This window comes from Lynx rufus, unplaced genomic scaffold (assembly GCF_022079265.1).
Source record: "Lynx rufus isolate CCGP_SWC_20201006 ecotype Redwood Valley unplaced genomic scaffold, mLynRuf1.p SCAF_12, whole genome shotgun sequence".
In the NCBI taxonomy this organism is placed as follows: domain Eukaryota; kingdom Metazoa; phylum Chordata; class Mammalia; order Carnivora; family Felidae; genus Lynx; species Lynx rufus.
This window is the reverse complement of record NW_025814826.1, coordinates 65,960,890-65,985,023: the sequence shown is the minus strand read 5'-3', so window position 1 is coordinate 65,985,023 and position 24,134 is coordinate 65,960,890. Positions and strand designations below refer to the sequence as shown.

General features: G+C 46.2%; 1 protein-coding gene across 6 annotated transcripts in view; it reads left to right on the top strand.

Moving 5' to 3' along the window:
• Window positions 1–24,134, top strand: part of PTK2 (protein tyrosine kinase 2) — a 257,109-nt gene that overhangs the window by 73,415 nt on the left and 159,560 nt on the right. For 5 of the 6 annotated variants that reach the window (XM_047074237.1, XM_047074239.1, XM_047074240.1 and 2 more), the window contains one exon: window positions 15,482–15,708. In XM_047074237.1, the coding sequence (XP_046930193.1) occupies window positions 15,482–15,708 (227 nt within the window). Of the gene's footprint in view, window positions 1–15,481; window positions 15,709–24,134 lie in introns of those variants that run through there. The other variant, XM_047074241.1, reaches the window with a different exon arrangement.

Below are 24,134 nucleotides of genomic sequence, written 5' to 3'. Positions count from 1 at the left end.
CCCCCCGCGCCCCCCCATACCGACCTTCCTGTCTCAGGAGCAGCTTTTACCTTAATGAAGTCCAAATCAGTCTCTGCACATGAGGGAAGTCACTCTTTTATCATGCGCAGCACTTTGACTCCATGGCAGTGGGGGGGGGGTGCGGGGGCTTTGCCACTATGCTGTTTAGCTTTGGCAGAGTGCTCCCCAAAGAGAGTACCCGTGGAAACATTTCCCCAGAGGTAAATTTAGGTCTCTTTCTCGGTTACAAAGAGTCGGTTATAGCTATGAAATGATAGGGTTTTTAAAAAGACTTCAGAGAGTCCCAGCCAGAATATCAGCTGCTTCCCCCCACCCAAGCCTGAGCGCGGATGGGGCCCGCCAAGCTTTACTCCCCTTCCCAGAGTAGTCTTCCAGACGCCCGGCCCCTCCTCCCCCGTCCTGACCTCCAGGCACCACGCAGCTCCACTCCCATGAGTTCAGGCGTTTAGGCCTGCGTTGTACCCAGTATCACATACCAGACTGAATTAACGGTTCTATTTCTTGCTCATCCCCCTTCGTCAGACAAGCGGTATCTGCCCCTCTTGTGTTCTGTATCTCCACAGACTGGTGGCTCTTTGCTGCTCAGTGATCTGAGCAAGAAAAATGGTTGCTGACTTTCCTTTAATCTTCTTTTTTTTTTATTTTTAAAATATTTATTGATTTTTGGGAGAGAAAGGATTGTGAGTGGGGGAGAGAGAGAGAGAGAGAGAGAGGGAGACACAGAATCCGAAGCAGGCTCCAGACTCTGAGCTGTCAGCACAGAGCCCTATGCGGGGCTCGAACCCATGAACCGCAAGATCATGACCTGAGCCCCCCGGGCGCCCCTGCCTTTCCTTTAATCTTATGCATGCAAGTTAGTCCAACCCCTATGCTTTTGACTTTTCTGCGGCTCTCAAATGTTTCCACTTCTTGGGCCATGGTTAATGTTGCCCGGGTTGTAACAAAAGCTTTCTGATTGGTCTGCACGGACTTACTTGCTGCCCGGGTGCATATCCTGACACCAGCCAGGCTCCCACCTGCCTCTGGAGCTGGCCTTGTCTCAGTTCCCTTCCGTTTGAATTAAAGCCACGTTGGCCTTTGCATTGACTACCTGGATCGTTGACCTCTCCCGGCAGACATGTCTTCTGTTGGGTTTGACGTACCTATTCTCCAGATCCCGACTTGGACCAAGTCCTATTCTGTAGGAACTTGACCATGCCCCGAGTCTGGGTGATGCTGTTTTCCCAGCATCTCCCTCAGCACCATGTTCATCGTGTACTTGTCTGCGATGGTCTTTCTAATGAGGGCCGTAGGGGCAGGGACTGTGTGCTGTCCTGATGATCGGTCTGTCTCTTTATTCTGTCCTCACGTCCAGGAAAGCACCTTACACGTAGTCTAGTATAATACTTTGGTCGGGGGTGGGGATGAACTGGTAAATCATAATGTAACTTGATAGTTTTGATACAGGTGTCGTGGTGCTGTGTTTCCCAGACAAAACTTGCACAGGGGCCACGTGGTGATTTTGAAGCCCAGATCCTTGCGAAGTAGGTTTGTGGTGGGATTCTTACCAACTGTGGACGCTGCCTGTGCTGCTAGTCCGTGGACCGGGCTCGGAGGAGCAAGTGTCCGGTGTGGAGACGAGAGCGGGCTGTGGTGCCGGCACGCATAGCTGTGTGATGCTGGGCCCGTCGCTTAGCCTCCCGGAGCCTCGGGGTCCGGGCTCACAGTCGGAGCTACCGTACGGGGCGGGTGTGTGGATCAGACGGACCAAGTGAATTACCAGAGCGGCCCTGCCACGTAGTGGCTGGTGTGCAGGTGTTTGCTGCTTAATTGTTGGCATCATCTTCCTCGTCATACACACGACGCACTCTGGGTCGCGTGGTCTTTGTCCATGTGTTTCTATTTCTATCCTGTGAAATCAATGCCGTCGCCACACTGCAGTTCAAAAAATAGGTCAAATGACCTGTTGACATACTAACAGAGTGTGTTTGTGGAGCAGGACTTAAAGCCAACCCAGAGTCCTAGCTCAGCATCGTGATGCCTTAGCTACTCCTAATGTAACTTGTCACGCAAAGTTCTAAATGAGACAATACACACTACGAAACTGCTTAGGTACCTGATGCATTGGCAATATTCAGTAAAAGGCTTCTTGTTTTTTACCTTGTAATACTGGACTCAATTTTGTCTTTTTTTTTTTTTTTTTTCTCTTTAAGTAAGCTTTACTCCCAGCGTGGTCCTTGAACTCACAACCCTGAGATCGAGTCACACGCTCTACTGACAGAGCCCGCGAGGCGCTGCAGTTTTGTCTTACTGAATAGAGGCTTAGCATATACTGTTTTTGAGGAAAGTGGGGTTTTCATTAAGTAGTTACTGAACATCTGCCAGGTCGCCTGGTCTGGTTTCCAGTCAGTGTGTTTGTTGTGTGGCCTTCACGTGCCACCCGGCGGGGCCGGCAGGAGCACCCCGCATTCTCTTCAGGCGGGCCCCCACGTCTTTGTCCCCCTGGCAGCAAAGTGCCGAGAGTTCCTTACGCTTCCTGTGTGCACCTCCTTTCTTCACACGCTCTCCGGATGCTCTCACCGGGCTGTTCTCCCCCCCTCCCCCAACAACATCGCCGGCTCAGGGCGCAGCGGCTCTTCCTTGGACCAGCTAGTGGGGGTGACCCCTTCCTTGACTTGGTCTCTAAGCCGTGCCTCTAGGATTCCCTCCCAGCCCACCGGCTGCAGCGTCTTCATTTCCTCTGCTAGTTACTCTTTCTTCTGTCTCTAAACATCACAGACACGACGCTTCACTGTCTGTGACGCTCTCAGGGCTCAGGCACCCAGTACAGGGCACAGCGCCTAGCAGGGCTCATTGCAGGGGACCAAAGAGCCAACTTTGAAGGGACACTAAGAACAGGAGGTACCAAGGAAATGTGGGGAGTGTGGCAGCTCGGTTAAGTCAGAGTGCTGAAGGAGATGGGCGCTTGAAGCCGGTGCATGCCGTGTGCTCACATCTACAGAGAAGAGGTTCATTTCTTCTTGGCTGGATTGGTAACTGTGGCTCAGGCAACAATTTTGGCCAGTGCTCTTTAGTGTTGCATGTTGCTTTCGGTCAGTTATTGCAGAAGAGCCTTCTGGCAGAAACTTTTGTTCTCATTTTGTAAATAAAGGCGTATAATCGAAGTAAAGCACCTGTACTATGAAGTGACTCATGTATGTATCCTGGTAATAGATTTTACTGGTCCCTCCCCTGTCAGTGTTTACGGTGTTACCAGCCCCCACAGCCTGGCTCCTTTCAGTCGGTGCCCCTGGGAAGCTAGCCAACGTTGATTTCTACCACCGTGACTCAGTTTTGCCTATTTTGGGAGTTGATATTCTCTTTGGCCAGTCGTAACATCTGTGAGATCGGTCCACGTTGCCGTGTGTAGCACTCACTCGTTTCTCGTTGCCGTGTGGCCTTCCGTTTAAGAGCGCGGCACAGTTTGTTTTATTCTTGATGGATGTTTGGGTGGTTCCCGGTCTTGAACTGCATGCGTGGTGCTGCTCCGAATGCTGCGTGTGTCTTCTGGTGAACACGTGCCTGTGTTTCTCTCTGGCACACGCTTGAGGGAGAGACGGCCGGTCAGGGCGTGTGGAGCTCTTCGGCTCGCGCGGAAACCGTGTCCCACGCGCCTGTGTCAGATTGCGGCCCAGCCGGCAGGCTGTGAAAGCGCTGGCTGCTCCGCGGCTTTGCCGTACTTAGCATGGTCGGTTTTTAAAGTTTCGGAGCGATAGAAAAATTATACTTAAAAAACATTTTTTTTAATTGAGATCAAATTTACATAACAAAATTTCACATAACACGACACTGTCCTTTTTGGAGCATACCATTCCGTGGTTTTAAGTATGCACACAAGCTTGTACATCCGGCACCACCGTCCAGCTCCATTGCCGGTCGACCCCCAACCCCCCCAAGCCTCTGGCGAGCGCTCCTCTACCGTTGGTCTCTCTGCGTTCTCCCGTCCCGGAACTTCCGTATCAATGGACCATGCAGTATATGGCCTTTTCTCTGGCTTCTTTTATTTACCAGGATGTTGTCAAGGTTTGTCCACGTCGTAGAGGTGTCAGTACTTCATTCCTTTTCATGGCTGAACACTCTGCTGCTCCACCGTACGGCTAGGCCAGTTCGTTCATCCACTCGTGTTACTAAATGTCACCGTTCTGTTAGAGTAGAGAAGATGGAAATTATTAAGCAGCATCTTTACATTTGTGTCCTTAAAAATTTTTTTTAATGTTTATTTATTCTTGACAGAGAGAGAGAGAGAGAGAGAGAGCGCGCATCAGTGGGGGATGGGACAGAGGGAGAGGGAGACACAGAATCGGAAGTAGCTCCAGGCTCTGAGCTGTCCACACAGAGCCTGACGTGGGGCTCAAACTCGCAAACTGTGAGATCATGACCCGAGCCTAAGTCAGACACTTAACCTACTGAGCCACCCAGGAGCCCCTATATTTGTGTGTTGAAAAGACCTCTGGTTGACTGGCTGCAGTTATCAAAGTTTGCCTTGAGCACGTGGATGGCCGTCTGGGAAGGCAGCTTCAGTTACTTGGAGGTGCTCCTGGAGGTGCTCCTAGAAATGGTGGAGTGTGTGTGACATGTTTGTCTGTTGTGTGACTGGCTGGTGCCCTCTTGGAAGCCCCTCTTCTTTAGTTAGGCCACTTCTGGGCCATTTTCCTCATCATGGTTTCTCCAAACTCCCTTTTTGTCCATTTCAGTTCCTTGTGTTGCTCTAGCTTTAACTGGATCTTACTTAGCTCAGCACAGTGTCTTTGTTATAATATTTAAATACCTAGCTCTCCACCAGCAGAGGAAGTTGGTAACACAACAGTTGCAAGAAACTGTGAAGTTGAAGAAACAGCCTCGTTACGGCTGGTTTTCTAGTTGGCTTAGGCCTGAGAGAAAAAGTCCCTTGGAACACGTTGGTCCCTCTTGGATTCCAAAGTGGACTTTTTTTGGGGGTGATCCATCAGTTATTTCACTTTTCCTAAATTATTTGGCCAGGATCCCTATCGTAGAGTTCCACCTTGGATCCAGTAAATAGTCGAGAGGAACTAGAACATCTAAGACTATGAGTCAGTGAACTTTTTGCCGGCGAGTTGAGCCTTTAGAGCGCGCACTGGTTTGGTTGGTACGTGTGCCATAGCTACCTGTGACGTATGGATCCCACGCTCTAGATTGGGAACTCCCAGCCAGCGTAGAAATCCTCATACGTACATACTGGTGACCCTTCCCAGCAAAATTTCACACCGGACTATTAATAAATAGAATGCAAGTAACTGGAGAGTTCATTTTGATCATTAATTCTGTGGTTCTGTTTTGAGGGGATACAAATACATTGCACGTGATGACTTGTTTTTAACAATTAGTCTGTACTTAAGTTGGTCTGGGTGGGGAATACAAACACCCTGAGAGAAATAAAGAGATCACGTACTGGTGTCTGTGGCTCTGTGAGGAAGGATGGTTGGCCCAGACTGTTGATCTCTAGGCTCATAGTTTTTCCTGTTCCTCATATTCCCTGAGCTCTCTTGGGGCTCAAGGAGTTATCAGTATCATTGGCTAGTTATGGGGCCCAGAGCCTAGTTAGGTGTCTTGGGGTTAATAATATTCTGGTACTGCGGATGAAAGGAAACGTGGTTCTCAGTTTTGGGGTGAAATGCAGCACCATCTGGGTTCATAGGTTTAGTTCAAAGGTTCTTGCTAGAAAGTTTTAGAGATAGAGGTGTCTGGGGGGCTCAGACAGTTAAATGTCCACTTCTTGATTTCGGCTCAGGTCATGATCTCAGTGTTCAAGGCTGACAGCTCAGAGCCTGCTTGGGATTCTCTCTCTGCCCCTCCCCCCCCCCCCCCGCTTGTTCATTTTTTTTCTTTCTCTCTCTCCTACCCTACCCCCCATCTTCTTTCTCTCTCTCTTTCCTCAAAATAAGTAAATAAACATTTAAAACAGAAAAAGAAAGTTTTAGGGAGAGAGAATCAAATAGGCAGTTGGACAGATTGTTGGCTAATGTGCCTGTTCTGGAAAAACAGGGAACGGGAAAGTTAGGAGGGCAGAGAGGACTGGAGCAGCTGTTGAACAGTTGAGTAGACTGAACCAACAAGAGAAAGATGTCTACTGTCGTTCGCTTTTGTTGGGGCCATTTGGGTTATCTAATTTAAGTCCTTCTGGATTCATTAAGTCGAGCTGGGCAGCGGTCTTCATGAGATGGGAAATACTAGAAGCCGTAGTATGGCCTCCGGGATGCTCCGTTTACCCTCACGGGTGTTAGTGTAGGCTTCACACATAATCGGTGTGGTTGAAGACACTGTCTCAAATAAGTCATTATTTCCTGTCCCATTTTTAATTAGAGGTGTCTTCAGAGAAAACCCCTTTGTTTTCATAGCATGCCGAAATCGTAAACAACCTTGAAGGCTTATCTCCCCTTGCTGTCGATTTTTAACTTTTAAGCCTTAAATGGGAGGGCAGGTGCCCATAGGGGCCGTCAGCACGGCCACCTGAGCACACGGAGGTGGCTTCTACAGCAGAGCAGTCAGCTTAGGAAATCCAGCTCAGAGTGTACCTTGATCACTTTTAACATTGTAAGTTGACAAAGCACTTGTAAAGCAGAGTTTTGTTTTTTCCAAGTCCCCAAATGAGAAGGGTTTAGCAGTGTTAGGCATGCCCAGTGTAGGACGTGACTGTAATATCAGGGAAGGAAAGGATCAGTTTTCCATCTGGATCACAGGACAGAATCTCTTTAACATTTGCTTTAGGAGTTGAGCTACTTAGATATATGGAAAAGATTATTTCCAATTATTTCTAGGTTTTCCTCCTTTTATAAGATAAGGGAAGAGATCATGTTGTTGTCCAGTGGCTCTAGTGGCCGTTTGACTGCCACGGCTAGCTGGTGTGCATCAGGTCCTTTGAACTTACTTTTCTTTCTAGCATTCATAACCTTTCCTTGTTTAGTAATTTTAATATACCTCTATCTTTCTGAGTTTAAATATGAGCAAGGAGGTTATGATGCACTTAACATGTTTAACTTTCAGTTTGAAACCTATTCATCTTACCAGCACTTGTTAAGTGGGTTTTATGAATAACAGATATGTTTATTTACTTATTAAATGTTTATTGATTTGAGAGAGGGAGAAAGAACAAGCAAGCAGGAAAGAGACAGAGACAGAGACAGAGAGAGAGAGAGAGAGAGAGAGAGAGAGAGAGAGAGAGAGAGAATCTTAAGCAGGCTCCACGCTGGCAGCACAGAACCTGGGAGGCTCAATTCCACGAACCCTGAGATCGTGACCTGAGCCAAAATCAAGAGTCAGATGCTCAACCAACGGGGCCATGCAGGTGCCCCAGTAACAGATATGTTTAAATAGGTAAAATGTAAGTAAGACTGTATGTAACTCAGCACAAATGGTATTCTTTGTATTTTGCCATTCCTCATTTCCTTAGGATTTTTTTTTAAGTCTCCAAAAATCATTCACCAATTACTTTCCAGGTCTCAATATTAATGATCTTAGAGATTAATTTAAAGTTTATATGCAAAATGAATGTCGAGTATTATCAGAAATATGGTAAAATTTTTACAGTGATACCTCAAATAAAGTAAATGATGTATTTAATTTGCCATATTATCTGAAATTCAGAAAACAATCTTTAAGTTTATTTATTTTGAGAGAGAGAGAGAAAGTGAGTTTGAGTGGGGGAGGGGTTGAGAGAGAGAGAGAGAGAGAGAGAGAGAGAGAGAGAGAATCCCAAGCAGGCTCCGTACTGTGAGTAAGAAGCCTGATGTAGGGTGGGAACTCACGAATCGTGAGATCATGACCTGAGCTGAAATCAAGAGTTGGACGCTTAACCGACCCAGGCACCCAAGAGCCCCCCAAAACAATTTTTAAATAAAGACATTAGTTGAATTATTATATAGGCAGCCCATGCTTGGCATGGTTCTAGAATGCACAAATATCCATTTCTGTGGCTTAAATGATACTAATCCTCAATAGAATGGTTCAAATTCAGTTTAACACATATATCAACTGTGAGTAAATGTGTAAAGTACAAACTCAGTCTACAGATCACTACGTACATAAGAGATGTGCATTGTGATCAGTGGCCAGTCACGCTACCTCTGTCACAGTCTGTTCGTGACTGGCCACTGTGCATCTGCTGCTCAGTTTATACACAGCGAAGTGTGTGGTTGCGTTGCCTTCTTCTTTGCCAGTGATAAACCCCTGTGACATTTTATAAAAATGGATCATCAAAGGGAGGAATTGACCAACAAAGATGAAATGAAGAATTGAAACAAGAAGTGGTAACACTGGAAGTGATGTTGTGCTTAGATGTGAAGGTGAAGGGTGCCTGGGTGGCTCAGTCGGTTGAGCGTCCGACTTTGGCTCAGGTCACGATCTCATGGTTTGTGAGTTCGAGCCCCGCGTCGGGCTCCGTGCTGACAGCTCAGAGCCTGGAGCCTATTTCCGATTCCGTGTCTCCCTCTCTCTCTCCGCCCCTCCCCTACTCGCGCTCTGTCTCTGTCTCTCAAAACTGAATAACCGTTAACAATTTTTTTTTTAAAAGAAAGAAGATGTGAAATTCGTGACTGTGTAGTAAGAATGGGAGAGGCCTTGGTTTGCGTGAAGCCGCCATAGGGACCCGTAGACACAGTTTCATTAACTTGGCCAGTGGATCAGGGAGTTATTTCAACTTTTAAAGCCTGTGTGGGGAGTTTGGATAGGCTGTAATGTGACAAGTGGAGATCGTGCCGATGCAGGAACCCGGCAGCTGGCGGGAAGTGAAGAGTAGCGGGTGTGCAGGTGCAGTGGGGCAGATACGCCGTGCAGACTACTTTGCAGGGTCCCAGCTGAAACAGAATTACAGAAAAAAAAATAGACTGTAGGAACGTTGACTTTGCTGTTGATTCAGACTGTCTAGTTAATGTGGTCAAATGGGCTTGGTAAGTAGAGGGGGACTTGCTGACATAAATGAAGAAAACAGTTGTGACAAAAAAGAGCATGGCCCTGAGGGCTTCACCATAGAGGGGTTTCCGGAGATACACTGAGCGTACCAGGGACGAGATGTTAGATGCTGGCCCAAAACTTAGAAAGGAGTGTGACAGTTTGCCGAGGCAACGGAAAGACTCTTGCTCTGTATCTTCTGTTCTAGAACGAGGTGAAGAAGAGGCAGGTGTGGTTCAGACCACGTTTGTCAGGTCATCTTACGGTTCTGCGCCCCTGTGCACAGCGAGAAACCACCTGTACTGACTGTAGTTTGAATCCATGTTCTGTCAGTTACCTGGTGCTGATCATAAGTCATCCCAACACTTAATGTCCTAAAATGACAAGAATTACTTACTTTGTTCCGATCTGCAGTCTGGGCAGGGCTTGACAGGGACAGCTTGTCTCTTTCCCCCAGGTGGTCGCGAGGCTGGCCCAGCGGGGAGTTCACTGTCAGGGGGTCCACTGTCAGGGTGCCGCTGCCTCGAGGCCGGGAAGTTGATGTTGGCTGTCAGCCCGACGCTCAGCTCAGGCTTTGGTTCACGGAGCTCCGTTCTTGGGCCGCTTGCGCTTCTGGATAGCGTGGCGGTCCCATTTCATGAACGAGCATCCCAGGAGAACCAAGGGGACCTAGTTTGCCTCTTAATACCTAGCATAGGATGTTTCTTAGCCTAGTCAGAGGCTCCCCCAGATTTGAGGGGAAGGAAGGAACAGAGACTCCACCTGTTGAAGAGAGATCCAGAGTCACCTTGGAAGAACAGGGTTGGGCATGGGAGGTATCGGTACAGCTACCCTTGGAAAATAGAAGCTGCCACTTACTGATATATATATTTAAGCAATGTTAGCTTCTCTGTTAAGTAAAATCAGTGTAGGAAATTTAGGGTGTTCAGGTTAGGTTTTTTATGAGCGAAGAAACCCAGATCTTGTGTGAAAGAACAAAATTTGGGAGAAGAAAGTTTTTATACCAGTCTAGTTTGTTTAAGGGTTTACTTTAACTAGGATCACCACCAACTTCTTAAAAATTCTCCAGACTTGTTTATGTCTTCACTTTTTTTTTAAATTTAGTTGTATCGGTTTGCATTCTTTGCAGCTTCTCTCAAGTTCTGGCAAGCTTCTCAAGTTTTATTGAAGGGCCAGCATATTTCAGGTGTAATCAGTTTGCTGTCTTGGTGGGGTCTCACCATGCAAGTTCCCGGGTGAATTCCCGAGTGAGTACCATCTCAGGAGGTCTGGACATGTTTGTTCTTTCTCTTTTGCATGTGCTGTTTTATGGGACGTTTGTATCAGACCGTGGGGGTGGAGGTGGTGCTCAGAGCGAACTCCAGCGTTTCCCAATACCTTGTTTCCTGACACCCTGACTGGGATTGTCCTTATTCCTCCAAGAGAAGAAAAAGGTGGGCCCCAGGACTTCTTGAGGTGTCTCCTGTGTTAAAGAGAGCGCTGAGGCTCTGCTGGTCAGCAGCGAGGTCAACACTCCCTTTACAGGAGGCCCTGGACCCCCGTGCGGTGTGCCAAGTCAGAGCCCTCTGATGCCTCAGTGGGGGCGCAGCAAAGCATGCACGGCAGGCTGGTGTCGGTGCTGGAATTTCACCATTTACGACAAAATTGGGGTAGAACTTGGTGTAAGCATCTGGCTAGAAACTTTCATAGTGATTTGGCAGTAATTTTATGTTTAAAAATATTTTTAACGTTTATTTACTATTAGAAAGACAGAGACAGAGCGTGAGCAGGGGAGGGGCAGCGGGAGAGGGAGACACAGAATCTGAGGCAGGCTCCAGGCTCCGAGCTGTCAGCACAGAGCCCGACGCGGGGCTTGAACCCACAAACCGCGAGATCATGACCCGAGCTGAAGTCGGACGTTCAACTGACTGAGCCACCCAGGCGCCCCAGTAATTTTATGTTAAGTGACTCTGATGATAGAAATTTTGTGCTTTTGTCTTTTATTTTTAAATTTCATTTTCCTAGAAGTTCCTTCTCATTGCATCTTACGTAAGTATTGATCTGTGACAGGCTGGAAATCGGAACTGGTCCTTTGCCACAGGTGGTCCGAGACCCTTTCACGTGGGTCTGTGCCATGGGCAGCTCGTCTCAGTTTGTACAGTTTTTTCATTTCCTCTTCTTTGACAGGTGTTTGGAAAAGATCATTCGTAGCATGCACAGGGAGCAGCAGATGCCTATGACCGATTAGCCTTGAAAAGTTCTAGAAGATAGAACTGGCCACAGTTTACAGAGGGCTGTGGTTGCCGAACCCCGCAGGGTGTGCGTCTCTGTGCTGACTTGGTGAAGGGCTTTTTTCATTTAGAGACGCAGAGACCGGCAGCCCCGGCTGTACAGCTTTAGCCGCGGGTGAAAAACAAATACGGGAGCACAGACAACACAGGGAACTGTCAGTTGTGGGAAACAGAATAGTCAGTGTCGCCAAAAGCCTCTCTTGGGACTTCTCATTCCACGGTGGAGACCATCCCTCACGCTGACTAAACCAAAGTCTTGTGACTTTTTGTGGTTTTGTGACCGCCAGAGAGGTGGCCTCGATGCCAAGATCTCAGAATCCTCAAGACCCACAAAAAGACAAACATGAATGCCACCAGTAGGGGAGGTGGGTGGTGGTTAACACAATCTGATACAGAACTGTCTAGAAGAGTCACGGAAGGCTTGATGGTGGAAATATTGCCAATTTGAGATTTCATAGCACAAATAGGATTTTTGACAAACAGATGAAAGAACTAAACTGTAAAACAAAATCACATTCTGTCGTGAAGTGCTTTGCTCAGGTCATAGAGCAATGGTTTCTCTTTTTAAACATGTTCTGGCCGACTCCTTAAGGACTTATGAAGGATTTTGCTATTGATTTGGGGCCATAGGAGTATATTTGTGTAGTGTTTTTGGTGTGGCTTCTTCTCCCTTGACACACTGAGTATTAGGAGTAGTGATTTTCATCGCTAGAATGTCAGCTCTTCTGAGCCCTCTGGAGATGTAGTGTTTCCTCCCAGGAATCAGTTGGTACTGTGTTTAGTCATCCTTACTGTCTAGTTTGGGGAGCAAAAGAGATTGCTCTAGCAATCCAAAGTGTAGTTGATTTTGTTGGATCGTCCAGCAACCTTGCTATATTCATTCATTAATTCCAGTAGTTTCTCTGTATGTTCTTACGGATTTTTTTCATACATAATCATGCAGTCTGTGAATAATGATACTTTTATTCCTTGCTTCTCACCCGGTGTTTAACTTCCCTTTTCGCCCATGGAACCTGGCTAATAGGACTTCCAGAATGATGTCAGTCAGAAGCGGTGTGGTGGGCATCCGTGGCCTTACTCTATTTGTGGAGGCCCGGCAGGGGGCTCTTTCCCGCCAGTATTTCATTTTTTAGTGCAGATACTCTCCATCAGATCAAGGAAGTTTCTTTCTTTTCTTACTTTGCTAAGAGTTTTTATCATGAGTGGTTGGTAAACTTTCCAGATGTTTTTTTTTGCATATGTTAAGACAACTATGGTTCTTCTCATTTCTGAAATATGATGAATTAATTGATTGCCTTTTTAAAAAATTAAGACCGTTTTTTAAGAGCAGTTTTAGGTTTACGACAGAATCGAGGGGAAGGTACAGAGAGTTCCCGTGTACCCCTGCCCTGGTACATGCATAGCTTCCCACGTTACCAGCATCCCCCCCCTACCCCCAGAGTGGTACATGTGTTACAGTGGACAAGCCTACACGGACACATCAGGATCACCCAGAGTCCATAGTTTGCCTTAGGGTTTCCTCTTGGTGGCGTAATGATGTGAGTTTGGACAGGTGTGTCATGACAGGTATCGGTCACTAACAGTCATACTCTTCTCCCTGCCCTGAAAATTGTCTGTGTTCTGCCTGTTCATCCCTGTCCCCCCCCCGGCTCTGCATCCACTGACCATTTTACTGTCTCTGTGGTTGGCATGTAGTTGGAATCGTACAGTATGATCGGCTTCTGTCACTGGTAACATGCATTTAAGGTCCCTCCAAGTCTTGTCATGGTTTGGTAGCTCACTTCTCTTTAGCCCTGAATAACACTCCATTGTCTGGCTGGACCACAGATTGTCTGTCCGCTTCCAGCTTTTGCTGTTGTTAACAATGAATATTAAGCCACCTTTGTATCCCTTTAATGAATCCCTTTTGGTCATAATATGCTATGTTTAAATATGGAATGCTTAAATTTGCTAATATTTTGTTAAGATTTTTGCACCTGTGTTTATAAGTGAGACTGAGTTGTGCCCTTTCCCTTATTGTCCTTGTCTGGTTTTCTATCACTGTTTTGCTGGTCTCATAAAATAGCTTGGGATATGTTCCCTATTTGTTCAGTGGAAGAAGTTGTGTAAGATTAATATTCTTCCTTAACTTGTTGGAAGAATTCAAATATTCCTTTGTGGGAAGAATTTTAATCACAGGTTGACCATTTTTAATGGAATAGGTCTATTTAGACTTTGTATTTCTGTTTTGGGTTTTGTACCGCAGCACTTTCTACGGCTTGAGCTGCACTTTGCAAAGAGCTGTGTGTGTGTGTCTCGACTCTCGTATTCCATGGCATGAAGTCGTTCACGGTACTCTCTTCCTAATATCTCGTACTGTGTTATTACCTCTTACTCTTGACCTTCTCCTTCTGTTGTGCTTCATCATCAGTATTGTTAGTTTTCTCCTTCTCTCCTTCCCTTGATCAGGCTTGTTGGATGCTGTCAGTTGCGTTATTTATTTATTTATTTATTTATTTTCAAAACAACCTTGATTTTGTTTGACTTCTAAATTGTATTGTGAGATATGGATTTAGATACTTAATTTCCAGTCTTCATTTCTGATATATGCATTTAAAAGTATAGGTTTTAGGGGTGCCTGAGTGGCTCAATTGGTAGAGCATGTGACTCTTGATCTCAGGGTTGTGAGTTCAAGCCCCATGTTGGGTGTAGAGATTACTTAAAAATAAAACTCTTAAAAAGAAAAAGAAAAAGCATAGATTTTAATCTAAGCACAGCTCTGTCTACATGTAGTGTTGATCTTTCTTTTAATTGTAGCCTCGAATTCAAAATACTTTGAGTTCCTCTTTGGCTAATGGGTTACTTGAAATACATTGCTTCATTTCCAGTCAGTCGGGGATTTTATAGTTATTTTGTTGTTGTCGAGCTTAATGCTAGCCACGGAATATACTCTGAATAATTTAGTCCTTTGGTATTTCTTGAACCTTACTCTTTCACCTGGCTTGGGGTCAGTTTTAGCGAATGCCTCACGTGCGTATTTAGTGGGTACTCTCCGTGCAGAGGTGAACTGTGCTGGGGCGTAGTGCTTTCTGCTGGTTAGACTGACGTTACTGGTCACGCTGGTCATGTCCTCTGTACCGGACCGAGGTTGGGAGGGGATAACCGGGTGGACTCCTGGCCCCTGCTGCCGACCTTCAGCTTTGTTCAGCTGCTGCCGGCTCCCTCTGGGCTTAGTTTCGGGACTGGTGACTGTCTTAGGGGACAACTAGCAAAGTGTGTGACTCAGTTCTCCACTCTGTCCTGCTCACCAGAGTCCTGAGGGCCCTGTGCTCATAACTGGGTCTCTCACTGTCAAAAGCCCGGCTGGTTTCTCCCATCCGTGGCTCTCTGTTGATCTTCACGCTCTTGAAGGCCCAGAATTGGCATATGCCCTTTGATAAGTCATCTCTTCATGTCTCCATCTGTGTTCCCTGCTGTCCTGGTTGCCTCACGGTGTCTCAGACTCCCAGCTATTGTTTGGGCTGGTTTTTAATGTGACTTATCTGAGTTTTCTCAGTGGGAGTGTTAGTCTTGGCCAAGCTATTCCCTCACATTCAAATGGAAGTCCTCCTGTCACACCAGCAGACATTTATTTGTTTACTTTCTGGTTTAGTTTTGTTCTCAGTTGTGACCTGTCTGACTCTCCTGCTGAGGGACTGGCTAACACGGGACAACCTGGCTTTGACCGAGGGGTTTTCATCACCAGTGCCTAGTACACGTAGTGACTTCTTGTTGAATTTTTATCGTGTGAAGAAAGAACTTATATCTCACGTAAAAGGTTTCAAAAGTAGGCAGTAAAATTAACATATTTGGCTTTCTTATGAGATTTCCCCACAGATTTAAAGGCTGTGATTTTAAAAAGATGATACATTTACAAACGTGTTATCTGTAAACAGGGTAACTTAACTGTTATAGGTAGAAACTTAACCTGTTTATAGATAACACAGTGAATTTTTGACAGAGCTGAACTAGGACCCCTGGCCTTTTAATCTGTTAATACAAATTTAACAGATATTTATTCTGCCACTGTGAATTAGGTAGTGCCCTGGGTGTGGGCGAATACAATGATTATTTTGGTAGACCAGGCCTCCGTTCTCCTGACGCTCACCTCGGGCATATAACACACCACAGGGGAAGAACGGAGAACCGTGTTGTTAACGTAAGGATCAGCATATCACGTTTTCATTGATTTTAACCACATTTTAATAGGTCTCAAGAATTGTACGCTGATGATTCTTTTTCTCTTGCAGATTATGACAGATACATAGCACCAAGCAAAATAATGGCAGCTGCTTACCTTGACCCAAACTTGAATCACACCCCGAATTCGAGTACCAAGACCCATCTGGGTACCGGAGTGGAACGTTCCCCCGGGGCAATGGAGCGAGTGTTGAAGGTCTTTCATTATTTTGAGAACAGCAGTGAGCCAGCCACTTGGGCCAGTATTATCAGGCACGGAGATGCTACTGATGTCAGGGTAAGTGTGTCTTCCTAGAACACATCCTCTGTGTAAATGGCAGGTTAGATAGGCACAGACGTTAACGGCACATACCAAAAAAAAAGATAATTTTTTTTCTCACATTACAGAGATGTTACCTTTTTCTTTATAATATTTATGCAGTTAATATGTGACCAGAGTTTTAATTGTAAAATTTCGTAGGAACATAATAACTGAACCATATATTATTCGTATAATGCCATTGACGTGGCATTTTTCTCTATTTTTTTTTCTTAACTCGTCAGGATATAAGAGAACAAAGCAATGAAAATAAACTCTAATACTTAGGAAATAAGTTATTTCCTAGAAGGTATCTGCATGACTCAAAATAGGATAGACTCTTCGAAAACTGATAGGTTCTACAGACCGGACCCTTGTCACAGCTCTGGGATCGAAAGGGCCCCTGCTTGTACAGCTTACGTCCTACTGGGGAGACACCCACGGCCTCGGTTGCTGTCCCGTGCAGGGTGCACTTCCCAGGGCTCCTAGTGGCGAGGAAGCCTGGGTGTAGCTGAGCGTAGGAGGTAGCGTGGGCGTCAGTGAGCAGAGCACCGTGGGCGAGAACAGGGAGAGGCGCCTTCGGAGGCAAAGGGTGCCGACAGGGAGGACCGAGAGGGTAGCACTGTGATTGCAGAACACTGAGTCCAGGACGTCGATTTTCAGGAAGTGCTCGCTTGGGCCAAGTGTTACAGAACCCTTCTCCTCCTTCCTTCCCCTCAACTTACTCCCTGTCCGTCGTTAAGGGGGACGGTGTCCAGGGCCAGGATGAACAGATAGATAGATCTTTTTTCTCCCCTATCTTTTCGTAATAACGAAGCCATTTAATTTTCTACTCTTTAACTTATACGCATGAACTATTTTTAAGCAAGTTAAAGGAATTGGTAGAATTTAGATTTAAGGGTATAGTACTACGTTTGAATTATATGTAATTTTCTGTTACCTCTGTAACATTGCAATACTGACTATTCAAATGGACTAATTATTCAGAGGAGAAGAATTCGTTCAGTATTTAAATATGTATTAACATCTATTCATGTGCAATAATTGAAATAAAATAGTCTCTTGTTACAAACTTCTTACGAAGCTTGATGGCTTTTTCTAGTTTTCCTATAGTTTTGTTTTACATTTAAGCTTGTAAACACAGTCACTTGGTAGGAAGTCTGGCAGCCAGTGTTCTACCTTAATAGCACTATTCATACTGGAGAGAAAGCATACAATGTATGCTCATGTAACTTTTATGAGAAGGCTCTTAGTAGGTGTTCTAGTCTTTGTGAATTTCAGTTATGGTGAATGAGGATATTTCTTAAAGCATTCCATCAGCCTTATTAGTAAACTTCACAGCATTTGTACAGGAGGGGAGCCGTTCAGAGATGTGAATTTGACCAGACATTTAGCAAATGTTCAAGATTGGTTATATCTGAAAATGCACCTTGGAAGGGCTCCATGACAGAGGTATTTTAGTATCAAATGTACTGCACACAAGAGGATTAAGATCAAGGAGAGAACCAGTGATCACTGGGCACATGTCAAGCCTTTAGCCAATGTTACAAATTTACCAGACATCAAAACGTTTATATTGTGAAGAAAAATTTAAACCAGATTCACATACCTGAGTTATGAGAACATATTTGTTGAACTTCTATGAAGACCAGTGCAGGCAAATCCATGTGGCTGAAAACCAGGTTGTTTTATTTCTTAGTAGGTGATAAATGTTTTGAAATTTAATAACTCTCATTAGTTGATGATTTTCAACTTGAGGCGAAGAAATCTCAATTGGCATTGGTTCACTGCAGCTTTTCCTGTGATGGAAGGTGGCTGTTATTCATAACCCACTTTTATTTAAGGCTGTAACGTTTGAAAATGCAGAGTTATTAGTTGATTGGTGGATTTGCACAAGTGAAGAACATAGTACTGCGGAACGTGCCTATGGCATCTTTCTCCCCGAGAAGCACCAGACGGAGGACCGTTACAAAGGGACCGGCATATATTGCTAGGCAGGAGCGCAGTGGAAGGAACGTGGCAGCATTTGAAGCCTGATGACCTACAACAGAAATGGGGTGGGGGGATGAGTTAGGAGTGGAAGTGTAGGCACTTGGCAGAAGCAAACAGACCATTTAATAATGGTAGCAAAGAGGAAGCCAGACCTTCCATTTTCGGAAAAGACACAGCTCACTGTGGTCCGAAGTAACCGAATAATTAGCCTCAGACCCTCTGTTGCTGCACTGCCTGATACACTGGACGTCTACAGCAATTGAACACTTGAATGTAGCTAGTCTGAGCTGATGTTCTGGAAGTAGAAACTGCAAGATTTCAAAGATTTAGTGTGAAAAAAGAATGTAAAGTATCATCAGTAATCTGTTCTGACTGCCTGTTGAAAGGATAATATTCTTGACCCAGTAGGTTCAATAAAATACAGATAGTAAAATTGCAACAACCCATCTCTTTTACCTTTTTTTAAACATTGAAAAATAACTTAGGGAGCTTCCATTGTATTTCTGCTAGATGGTTGTGCTCTGTAGGAAGTGATTATCAGACAGACTGCTTGACTCAGAAGAACACCACCTTTGGAGGAGTTGAAAGGTTTATTTTTACCAGGAAAATCCTGGATTCTTATCATAAGTCATTATTTCTCGTGCTGCAGTTAATACATTTTACTTCTTTTACATGTATGTGCTAATTACACTTTAATTACTTTACATGTTTGGTTGTTGACAGGACCCGTAGGAGCCCATCAAGTTATAGGCAGAGTACAGAGCAGCAACAGTAGAGGCTCCTTTTTGGAGGCACTTGCAGGCCTCGGGGGCAGGCCTCGGGGCCTGGGACACAACCAGGCCGTCCCCAGCCCCTGTGGCAGCACCTGAGTGTGAGGAGGCCAGAGCCCCCTTGTGGGGAGTCTGTGAGACGGGCGTGTGGGCGCGCTCTGTCTGCATCATCAGCCGCAGGCACCACCAAAGTCAAGTGCCAGTCATAGCCCAGTCATGGTCACTGAACGGTGCTGGCAGGCTGATGCATCCCGCCCCTGCATAACCAGCAGCCCACGGGTGCAGACGTCGCTTACGTTGGCTGTAGTTGGGGCTCTGTGCCAAGAGCTTGTTCCAGGCGACTCTGGAGCTCAGTGTGGGGTCAGCCCAGAAGAGTCAAGGTTAATCCATGCTGGCCTGTATTGAATAAGATTGGTCATCTAGAAACATTGTAGTGGTATGTCAGGATGATAAGGGTGTGTAGAAAATTCCGTATCCTACCAGAGGAGTCCCCTGCTTGGAGAAAAGAATGACACTTAACAGACTTTTCATCAGCAATGCTGGATGCAGGACGGCACTGGAACAGCATCTTCTGAGGGTGCAGGGAGGGGACTCGTACCTCGGAAGTTTTCCAGACGAAGCACCGATCATGAAAACGTGGAATGAAGGGAGCGTTGATACCACAGGCTGTCTTTGAGGAGACAGTCGGGAGACATAACGGGGCATGAAGACCCGTGAACCCAGGAAAAAGTGCTGTAGGGACGTGGGCGGTGGCCTGCGCGCCGCCCCCTTGCTCCTCCCCTGCGTTTTCATGGTCTCTTCAGGCCTTGACCAGGGTTTAACCAGCTCTGCCTTTCCCACCCCCATGCCCCGTTCTGACTGCTCTCCCTCTGACCTTAGGACCTGAGTGCCACCCGGCTGCGCGTGCCCCTGTCCTTCATCTTCACGCTTCTGACGCCAAGAGAACCATCCATGAGTCCGTCTAGGGGCTCCCCTTCCTTCAGTGACTTGGTCCCTTGGAATCATCTGTTATTCCTCCTTTGCTTACACCTGACGTCCAGAATGTCAGCTTCTTCTGTCCACACGTTTTCCCAAATACACCCAGGATCCGCCCAGTTCCTATGGCGTCTACTGCACGTCTTCTTGGAGCCACCACTGTTTCCATGTGCGTCGCCACATGGCCTCCCGACACCCCGCCGTCCCCTGGGGCCCCCTCAGTCTGTTCATGAGCCAGCAGCCAGGTGATCCCATTGAAATGAAAGCCAGAGCACGTCAGTCCTGCACGGAACCTTCCCTGGGCTTCCTGTCTCATTTAGGGTGAACGTTCAGGTCCTTTAAAAGCCTCTGACTCTTCCCTCTCCCTGTTCTGCCCCATGGCCTTCTGTCCTCCGGCTCATTCCCTTTGACTTTCTGCTTCCCGGACTGTTTCTCTAACAGGCCTATCTTCTTTTTTTTTTTTTTTTTTTTAATTTTTTTTTTCAACGTTTATTTATTTTTGGGACAGAGAGAGACAGAGCATGAATGGGGGAGGGGCAGAGAGAGAGGGAGACATAGAATCGGAAACAGGCTCCAGGCTCCGAGCCATCAGCCCAGAGCCTGACGCGGGGCTCGAACTCACAGACCGCGAGATCGTGACCTGGCTGAAGTCGGACGCTTAACCGACTGCGCCACCCAGGCACCCCGTAACAGGCCTATCTTCTAATCAGTAATTTGCTCAAAACCTCCAGCAGCTCCCCATTTCTCTCAGAGGAAGGCCAGATTCCTTCAGTGTAGGCCGTACAAGGGCCTACGGGATCTGGTTCCTTGTTACCCGTTCTTACCTTACTTCCGGTGATTGTCCTCACTCTGTCTCCCAGCTCAAGAATGCTCCCTCTCCTCCACCTTTTCCATTGCCCGTCACCCTATTTTGTTGTTTTCTTCACATGCTTTCTCCTTACTGAGATTGTCTTGTTTCTTGATTTGTTTGCTCTCTTATTCTCTGTTTTCTTCCCCTAGACTGTAAGCCCGGGGTCTTACTGCTCCGTGGTCTCATCACCTGTGTCTTCAGCAGGGCCTACTGGGCACACAGCATGTACTTGATGGATTCCTTTTTGAATGACTACATGAAATCCTGGGTGAAATGGAGTACTTCTGACAGAAATAAAGTTAGGAAAACTGGTGGCAGGAGTAGAAAGTAGTGGACTAATAACCATGAAAGAAACTGAGAGATTACACCCATCCAAAACCATACCTAGCCTTACTGATACTTCTAGCAAACCTTCATTCCTACCTTATTACTATTTTCTTTAAATCACAGGGCCTGCAACAATGCATTTTGTACCCAGACACCAAATCTAGACAAGTACAGATTAAGTAGTGGCTGAGTTGTTGGACAATATTGTTGTTATGTGCAGAGTGTCTTAAAGTTTACTAAAGGGCTCGGTGCACTTTTCTAGCTACCTAGCACACTCTGAGGTCCCAGTACTCGTCCTGAGCCACTCAGTTACCTGAATCTGCAAGAGTAAACAAACGCAATAAACTCAGTCCTGTACTTTGCTAAATGCGGAATATCCTTGGTTGGAGTAGGACTAATTATTGTAACCACACTGGTAGTGGGAAGAATAACGGTAGAAAGAAATATTCTGATCAATTTTTTTTTAACGTTTATTTATTTTTGAGAGAAAGAGAGAGACAGAGCCTGAGTGGGGGAGGGGCAGAGAGAGAGGGAGACACAGAATCCGAAGCAGGCTCCAGGCTCCGAGCCATCAGCACAGAGCCCGATGCGGGGCTTGAACCCACGAACCGCGAGATCGTGACCTGAGCCGAAGTTGGACGCTCAACCGACTGAGCCACCCAGGCGCCCCCATTCTGATCAATTTAAAATCAGCTTTCTGATCGGAGTGGAAAGCACAGGGACAGTTTGGGATTCTGTGAGTTGGCAGCAGTTACGAGCTCTGTGAGCCACTGCGCTGTGCTCAGAACGCCAGCGGCTGTGGGGAAGGCGCCCTGTAGGCCGTCTTCCCTGAGCTCAGCCACAGATGGTTGTCGGAAGGGCTCTGTGTGCAGTAGTCCTGTGGTCTCCAGTGTTAATTGTCAAGTGTCGTCACTGATGCTTCGTGTGTGTCTCAAATGTCAACTTTCTCTGACAGAGGATCAGGTGAATATGTATTTAAAACGTGAACATTTCTTTAATGGAATAGTCTCATCTAGGAAGAAACTAGAAAGAAAAACCATAAGAAAGAAACAGAGTCAGAAGCAACGTAAAGAAGAGTATGAGACGGCAAGAGCACGAGAAAGAATTCTCTGTCACGAAACCTTAGAGATGGTGATTGTGGTGGGCAGAATAATAGCCCCAAAAGGTATCCATGTCCTAATCCCCAGAACCTGGGCATATGGGACCTTCCATGGCAGAATGGACTTGGAAGATGTGACCCACACTAAGGACCTTGAGATGGGGAGATGATGAGCTGCAGACCTTTTTTGGCTGTGGTCAGAGGGAGGGGGCTGCAGTAAAAGGGTCGGACGCAACCCTCCTGGCTCTGAACATGCACAGAGGGGCCTCTAGCACCTGGACAAGGCCAGCCTGGAGCTTCCAGAAAGCAGTGCATCCCTGCTGACACCTTGGTTTTAGCCCAGGGATTCCCATTTCAGACTTAGGATTTTACAGAACTGAGAAGCTAGCATTTGTGCTATCTTAAGCTCAGAAGTTTGTGGTTGTTGTTATGGCCGTAGTAGGGAATAGATGGACACAGGTGTGCTTTGTCTCGGGGGACTTTGGGGCCGACTTCTGGGTGAGCGCTGAACCGACAGGAGGAAGGTAGTGCTGTTGGAGAGCAGGATTCGGATGTCCGCACCTTGTTTGCGGTAACTGAATGACAGTGAGGCTCCTCCCGTGCAGGTGGGATCAGAGGACAGAGCACAGAGAACAGTTGGTTTCCTTGAGGTAAAGAGCATCTGAAAGAGAGACACAGAAAAATAACCGCATTGTAACAAACAAATCAGCAGTGATGATTGCACTTGGTGACTCCTGGCAGGAAGTGAAATGCGCTGGTAAGAACAGTGTGTGTGGCTTTAGATCTCTCCTCTCGTGATAGAGGTCTTGCAAATGACAGTGGGGAGACAGCTAGACATGTAGCCAGTTCCCCGCACACTGGACAGGCCACTCTCATGCGTGTGTCCAGCACCTCCCTCCTAGACTACGGCTTTGGAGGCAAGGGTTCTGTCGTATCCATCATTGTAGTGCTGCTGCCATGCGCACTAGGTGCACACATGCTCACTGATCCAGGGAGGGAACGAACATTCATGAGCGAATGAACACGAAGGAAGGTCTGCAGGACTTCTTTCGACCAGTGGAAAGGTCATTGCTTCTTTCCAGAACACTGTCCGAAAGATAGGTAGGTGACCAAGTTGAACCCGGCAAAATTGTAAAAAGAACTTTTAGAAACGAAACCACAGACTCATTCACTAGTGTGTAATCAAGGACAACAGTGAAATGTCCCCCACCTTTTGTGGTCCATCACACTGATAAACATTCAAGATTGATTTCATCCAGCATCGGCATGAGGTGAAGGACAGTCTCTAATGTTATGTGCCAAGTATAATTGATATAGTTTCACTGGTTGACAGTTTGGCCGTACTTACCAGATGTCACACGTTACGTAGCTTTTGACCCAGGGCGTCTGTTTCTGGGTATTGTTTCTGCACGTGTGTGATGCCAGCTTCAAGCACGTTCACAGCAGTATTGTTTGCATGTCCACTCCCCCTGACCCCCCAGAGCTGGGGAACCCACAAGAACTACCCACCAGTAGTAGAATGGCTCTGTCTGCTGAGTGCTGTATGTTTCTGATAAGATAGAAGCACAGTACAGACACTGGCTTCTTTTATTTTCATCCTTAAGAAGAATTCTTTTCCTGTGAATATCTAATGTGAGAATTAATCAGGAACATTACGTATTTCCAAGTTCTGGGATAGGATACCGATGAGCAAACGGCCTTTTCAAAGTAGTGAAGTGTGGATAGGTTTGTCATGAGACATCAAAGTCAGGATGAGAAATTTAAATTTAATTCAGCTGCCGTTAGGGGTATATTATAAATCCTTGTCCTGTTATCTCCCTTGAGACAGTCACTTTTCTAAATACACGTTTTCCAGAAATAATATATGCATACATTTCCATATGGTAGCAGGGTAGGTTTTTCTGAGTGTGCATTCGTTACTAAATGCTTAGTTCTAAAAGTTGTTTTTCAGTTATCCAGAACCAGATGTTTGGTTCTCAAAATTATCTAAGTTACTGAGTGTAGGTACTGAGCATCAAATGTGTAAGTCCTTTTATATTCCTAAACTTGGCTGACATTCAGACTGAGTCCGCGATGAGATTTACAGGAGTTCTAGAGAAATAGGATAGAACACAATATGGGAGCATAATAAAAAAGCAAAACATGAAATAGAAGTGTCTGTGTGTTTATTGCTTTTAATTTTCTTAGTGGAAAGTGAAGGCTACAACTTGTTTAGGGTGGAGGTCCTACGGGATGGGAGCTCTTCGTTACACAGAAGCAAACCGGAAGTCATTCTGGGTGTCTTCAGGTAGTGTGATCGAGTGAATGGGTTGAAATTGCGTCTGTCCCGTAAAACTCCAGATTGGGAGCCGGCTTGTGCCCTGGGCTCCACACTTCTGGACTAGGTGTGTCC